The following is a 7387-nucleotide window of genomic DNA, read 5'->3' on the forward strand; positions in this document are numbered from 1 at the left end:
CACCTAAGACAAAAAAAGAAGTACGCAAAGTACTTGGGCTCCTAAATTTTTACAGGAAATACATTTACAACTTCGCGCACATCGCGACACCGCTAACAAATCTGACAAAGAATGGGTCATCGATCAAAATTGTTTGGACAGAAGCGTGTCAGAATAGCTTTAACCAATTAAAGGCATTACTCTGTTCAGAACCAATTCTTAAATTACCCGACATATCAAAAGAATTTGTTGTAAGAACTGACGCGTCTGATAAGGGCATCGCAGGTGTACTATTACAGGAACATGAGGGAACTCTAATGCCTTGCTTATATGCAAGCAGAAAATTATTGGACAGAGAATCACGATACTCTGTAATAGAGCGTGAAGGACTGGCCTCGTCTTTGCTTTAAAGACATTCAGCAGATATCTACTGCTAAAAGAGTTTGTGGTCGAAACGGACCATAAACCACTCACGTACATAAGAAATAACAAAATGAATAATAGTAGAGTACTAAGGTGGAGTCTATTTTTGCAAAATTACACTTTCAGTATCTCTCACATACCAGGCTGTGAAAATATTCACGCCGACCTACTTTCTCGATTAGTGTAATGACGGGAGAAGGGTATAACTTAACCTCCCATGCATACTGTTAGTTACCTCGAAAATTATGCCGAATCAGAACGCACAATTTCGATACTTTTATTTGTAAACATGATGACCCAACTTAATGTAACATTGAGTATTGTTTGGATATATATACCATACCCATTCATGATTTGGGAAATCTTCTCTTTATCTATTATTGTTATGAATTTTCACTCATTTATAATTAATAATTGAAATGTCAATATTCCATTTACATTTTCATTCATTTCATTCAGTAAATTACCTTCATATCATCGACTTAAATCATGCTTCATTGCCATCACTATTGTTTATCACAATGATTTGTAATCACATTGCCATCATGTTGTTCATCACAATGATTTGTAATCACAATCTTTCATTGTTATTGTCACCCATTCATATACCTACGTTAATATAAACATTTCCATGTCTAGTTAATACATAATTTAATTGTAGCACAAATCATAACAATGGATTAATGCTAGAGTATCATGATAGTAAATTTACTTCCGTTTGTAAAATCTATCTTTCCCATAATGGTTAAAGAGTATATTTTAAACGTGGGTGGGGGTGTCACAGTAAAGGTTGTTCACAATTATCTTATTAAATTTTATTTTATTAAGAACTGAATTCATCTCACTCCAGTTATATTTCGGTAGGCTTAGATAAACTTTACCTTCTAATATTAGATCGTCTTTCCTTTTATAGCCTTCCCTCGAATTAATTTCTAATTAGTGAATACTTTTTGTTCTACATTCTGTCACGTAGCCACTTATTATAAAAGCTGATAGGTCTAACATTTGACACTCACTTTCTCTCCACAATCTATGCCGGACGGCCAGTCGCTCTATTCCTATATATATACTGGAAGATTTTTAACTTTTGGGACTTGTTTGTCAGTGTGCGTTTTAAACTTGATCGCTGTATGTCAGTGTCAGCGGAATTCATGGTTCGTCCCCCAAAACCGAGTTCTTCAATCGTGCAACGCTGGTAACACTCTCCTTGCCAGGTCAATTACAGACTGTGCTGGGACCTGCTCGCTCTCAAGCTGTTCAGGAATCGTCACCCAAGACGTTTTGGGGAAATCTGAGATTTTGTGCACCGTTTGCCCATCCGATATTCAAAACGGACTTGATAAAGGAACAAATAATGTCTCCATTGTTCTTCTGAGACTGGGCGTGTTTTGGAGGTCTGTGCGGAATGACGAATTTCTGGCAATTGACAACGGCCTGGCGCCGGGAAAGTTGTGTACATTGTCGGTGTTCCAACTGACGACAGTCGCGCGTTCTTCATTGACTTTTACGGTTCGTCACGTGATACAATAGCATTACGAATAAGGGTAGAATTTTACTTATATGGAGTGGAAAGAAAACGAGCGTTTTTGAGACAGCAATGTCTGCAGGAATACGGCGGTTGGAAGCCCGTAGTAGAGGCAAGTTATTTCCCCTTTGAACCAAACAAGCTGTTTCATTTCCTTATTTTCTTTTCGGTGAACTCTTTGAAATTATACATTGACGATTACTCCTCGACCGATTATGATTACATTGTAACCTGCACCAACCCGAGCTATAGCAGATTCATAAAAGTACACGGATTAGTCCAAATAAAGTCCATAGGGATTTCGTAATGGCCACGAACTTGGTACTCGACTAATTAATTCTAGACATTCGACAATGATAAAAGCTGTGATAGTAAATATTCTATTGAGGGAACGAAATTGACGTCACTCAGTTCTTTGTTATTGTTTTCAGCCAGCCATGTTTATGAGTAGTGTTCTCCAAATTCTAAAAACCTGACTACAAGGCTACGTATAGTTCAAGGCTACACATTGTGTGTTGGTTCCAACGTTATATCTGGCCGGCGGATGTTATGAGTATTTTACCTAAACGCACAGAACCTGTAATCTAAATGGTTGTCCATCGCTAGTGTTGGGTGATATCACAAAACTTCGATATCGATACGATACGATATTTCGTAACTTGAAATATTGATATATCGATATTTATCGATGCAAAATAATTTTACATCGATATCAATTTTCGGTAAACGTGCCGTGAGCTGTGAGGTAAACATTTCAACTCCATGAAAGAATCAGTCCTCGACTGGGGATCGAACCTCAGACCTTCTGATTACAGGCTCGATCCCTAGTCGGTAATCAGAAGGTCTGAGGTTCGATCCCAAGTCGAGTTCGACTGATTTTTGGGATGGTTTTTTTTTTCTAATAATTTTCTTTCTTGCTTTGTCTGGCACCTTTCATACACAATTGTTCAGTTGTTTTTTTTAATCTTATACCGGTGCCTGCTCCTTTCATTTCTAGATTTTCTTTGCATTCATTTTTAGCCAATGGGAAATAAATATAATTGTTACAGTGAATTACATAATCAGTCGGATGGTGAAAAGGTTTGAACTGAGATATTGCCAAGTTTAGTTAGAAGGTCACTTTTTATCCAAAATGAATTCTTGTCATAAATGATTAAATCAACCCTTTTTGTACCCAAATCTTCGGGAGATATCAAAGCTTAATTCCACTTCTAAATACTTTTTACAGCTAGTCAAGTTGAAAAAGTATTAAATTTGAGAAAAGTTGCTGGATACCTTTCCCATACATCTGACTATAACTTCATGAAAAATCACCCGATTTACTTCAAATAAAGATTAAAATACTCCAGTGAGCATATTCTTTCAGAAAATGAAAAAAAGTGCAAATCCAAAATTTTCACCTTCCGACTGATTATGTCATTCACTGACAAAATGATGCTTAATTGTTTTTAAAGGTTTGCAAGTTACTCGCATATCATTTTGTAAAAAAAAAAATAGTTTTATAGTTTTTAGATTTGCCAGAAAATCTGTGCTCTACGGTAAAAATGTAATATTGGCAGCTCGGACCAACGTTGATCTCCATCTCTATATTTTATAAGAATAGACTGCTGTGGAGGTAGCAGAGATGTGGTTTCTTAGAAGGTTGTAAATAATCTCATGGACAGAGAAGAAAACTGATGAAGAAGTATTAGAGCAAGCTGAAACTAAAAGGTTACTAATTCGTACAATAAGAAAAAGACAAATACAATTTTTAGGACACATACATCGACATAAATGTATTGAACATATTTCTCTCACGGGAAAGATAGAAGGTAAAAAGAGTAAAGGTAGACCAAGAAAAACATATTTGAATAGTTTGAACAGCTGGGTGACAAAGAAAGAGAAAGTAAAATTAGTTTTCTGAGATTATCTGGTCAGAGAGATGAATGGCTTGTAAATGTTGACCAGTAAAATGCATGACATCTGAAACAATGTAAAATCATAATTATCAGAGACGTATGTATGATTATTATCGTTGTTGCTTTCATGATTATTTTTGTCATTAATATTTCATTGTACTATGAACTTTGTACATGTGTGATTCATTTCGATTTTACATTGCCGTATTGATACATTTTTACTGACATTCAAAGTTGTGTAAAACTGTCTGTGAATGATACAATGCAAGCTATATGAGATTCTGTAATTATAAACTATTGTATAAGGCATTTAAAGGATACTTCCTATTAAGCATTTAGTAAGATAAGATAAAGATAAGATAAGATAAGATAAGATAAGATAAGATAAGATAAGATAAGAATGGCGTACCATGATCACCGATGTCTGGCACAGACTTGGTACTTGAAGAAGAAGAAGAAGAAGAAGAAGAAGAAGAAGAAGAAGAAGAAGAAGAAGAAGAAGAAGAAGAAGAAGAAGAAGAAGAAGAAGAAGAAGAAGAAGAAGAAGGAGGAGGAGGAGGAGGAGGAGGAGGAGGAGGAGGAGGAGGCGGCGGCGGCGGAGGAGGAGGAGGAGGAGGAGGAGGAGGAGGAGGAGGAGGAGGAGGAGGAGGAGGAGGAGAGAGAAGAAGAAGAAGAAGAAGAAGAAGAAGAAGAAGAGAAGAAGAAGAAGAAGAAGAAGAAGAAGAAGAAGAAGAAGAAGATTGCTGTGTTTGGTCAGTGCTTTTCAACCATTTTGTAAAAGCTTTACATACTTTCAACTTTTACTTAAAAGCCTGTGCACCCGAATCGTCACTATATTGTATGGTGCGGCTATGGGGTCGTGTGGTATGACACTCGCTTTCGGGTCGGAAGGTCCTGGGCTCGAGACTCGCTCGGCGCATAGTTGAGTCCTTGGAAAAAGCTCTTTACTCACATTCTCTCGTCGTACTTATGTGTAAAATGAGGACCTGGCCGTTAACAGGTCTCTGTCCGAAAAATTGTGATATCGCCTAACAGGCGTCATGTCACGTCCTATATGTTAAATGTTGTTGTTGTTGTCCAAGGGCCCTTGTAAAGCGCTTTGAGCACATTTAGAGGATATTGCGCTATATAAATGTTATATAAAACCTCAATTATGGTGAAAAACACATCGTGAGATAGTACATAATATGATAAAATAACACCCACTCATCACCAGGGGCGTGGCTATATTGGTTGATTTGGTGCCTGGCACAGAATCCATTTTTTAAAAATGGATTACAACAGCTTTTTAGAAAAGACAAAACTGAGAAATAGTAAATACCGCCTCATACTTATATGAGTAAGTCTTTTCTGTATATTTTTTTTTTTTTCTTTTGTATTTACAAATATAGCATGTTTTAAGCCATTTTCTTCTTATTCTGGCGACACCTTATATTATAAGCATGCCACGCTACTGCACTCATCGTGTATTCATTACATATTACATGTGTTATTTTTTAAAAGTGACTATAATAATAATATTGTTTTATGTCGGTGTGTTCTCCATCACCAGCACACCCTGTCAAAGTTTTACACGCTCTTTGAATATTTTGTACGCCATGAGGTTCACAATACAGCCGGTTGTAAAGTATTGTGCTAAACAGCACAGTTAATCTTAGCACTTAATATTTATTTGTTATTAAAAACTACACACTACACATTCAGTTTTGGTTTTCCACTGGAATTTGACAGATTTATTTGTTATTAAAAACTACACACTACACACTTCATTTTTTATTTTCCACTGGGATTTGACAGAGGATCGTGGGGAGCCTAAGGTTCTGCATGACGTACTGTGCCGTGCTGCCAACGGTGTGTCGTTTGGAGATGGGCCTTGTCCCGCGGGCGCCGATGATCACCATGTCCATCTTGTTTTCGTCGCACGCTTTGATGATAGCCTCCCCTGGTTTGGAACTGACAACATTGAGTATTGTCCCTTTGAACTGAAAGTGAAAGTGAAAGTAGAATGAAAATTATGACGCATCATCTTTAAAACTGTCGTACTCTGGAAAGACACGTATTTAATTATTTGGCCAGAATACTCATCCTTCAAATATCGATCGATTTAAATGACCCTCATTGATTGATTGATTGATTCATTCATTGATTGGTGGGGCGATGAGTAAGGATGGATGGATTGATTGATTAGGTAATCGATAATTAGTCGATTGAGTGATTGATTATTTGATGGTGCGGTGGGTAAGGATCGGTGGATTGCTTTATTGATTGATTGATTGATGGATGGATTGATTGATGGATTGATTGATTGATGTATTGATTGATCGATTGATGGATTGATTGATTGATTGATTGATGGATTGATTGATTGGGTGAGTGATTGAGTGATTGATTATTTGATGGTGCGGTGGGTTATGATCGGTGGATTGCTTGATTGATTGATGGATGGATTGATTGATTGATTGGTGGATTGATTGATTGATTGATTGGTGGATTGATTGATTGATTGCTTGATTGACTGGTTGATTGATTGATGGATAGATTGATTGATGGATTGATTGATTGATTAATTGATGGATGGGTGGATGGATTAATTGATTGATTGATGGATGGATGGATTGATTGATTGATTGATTGATGGATGGATGGATTGATTGATTGATAGATGGATTGATTGATTGATGGATGGATTGATTGATTGATGGATTGATTGATGGATGGATGGGTTGATTGATTGATTGATTGACTGACTGATTGATTGATTGATTGATAGAAAAAAGGATTGATTGATTGATGGATGGATTGATTGATTGATTGATTGATCGATTGTTTGATTGATTGATTGATTGATTGATTGATTGATTGATTGATTGGGTGGGTGATTGGTGGTGTAGTGGGTAAGGATGGATGGATCGATTGATATCCACTCACAGGCGAGTTTTCAAGCATTTCCTGCAGGTATTGGATCAGCTCCAGGGATGTGTAGACTCTATCCAATGGCCCAGACGACTTGACTGGAAATAAGGAAGGGGGGGGGGGTGAGAGAAGGGTGGGAGGTGGGAGGAGAATGAATATCGTGGGCGGATGATTGACCCGGTGGGGGGGGGGGGTGTGGGGAGGGGGGTGTGGAAGAAAACACATCTTAATTATAAGCTTTGTTATAATCATCATTATTATTACTATTGTCATTATCACTATCATCATTTTTTTTTCTTGCCATGATTATAGAAAAGATATTAAACATATTTTGTAGAATAGAAAACGTATAAAACAGAACTTTTTAAAATAATTATTTGAAAACCTATCAAAACTGATATTGTTTAAAATTGAAATGGATTATCTATATATTGTTTAGAAAAGTGAAATGTATAAAACAGATTTTGTAGAAGAGAAAACGTATAAAACAGAACTGAATTGTAAACGGATCAAACATATATTGATTAAAATAGAAACGGATAAACCAGATATTATTTACAAAGGTAAACTGTATAAAACATATTTTGTAGGAAAGAAAACGTATAAAACAGAAATGTATTTGAAATTGTAAACGTTTCAAACATTTATT

At 36.4% G+C, this 7387-nt stretch overlaps 1 protein-coding gene across 1 annotated transcript in view; it reads right to left on the reverse strand.

The window, feature by feature from the left end:
- Positions 1-5511: 5511 nt before the first annotated feature.
- LOC144975779 (uncharacterized) overlaps positions 5512-7387 on the reverse strand; it is a 2554-nt gene continuing 678 nt past the window's right edge. The window contains exons 2-3 of the mRNA XM_078919966.1: positions 6754-6836; positions 5512-5807 (exon numbers count right to left, since the gene is read on the reverse strand). Coding sequence (XP_078776092.1) covers positions 5592-5807; positions 6754-6836 — 299 coding nt within the window. The 3' untranslated portion in view covers positions 5512-5591. The remainder of the gene's footprint in view (positions 5808-6753; positions 6837-7387) is intronic.

The sequence above is a fragment of the Berghia stephanieae genome, chromosome 6 (assembly GCF_034508935.2).
Source record: "Berghia stephanieae isolate SIO BIC M18660-M18661 chromosome 6, UCSD_Bste_1.3, whole genome shotgun sequence".
In the NCBI taxonomy this organism is placed as follows: domain Eukaryota; kingdom Metazoa; phylum Mollusca; class Gastropoda; order Nudibranchia; family Aeolidiidae; genus Berghia; species Berghia stephanieae.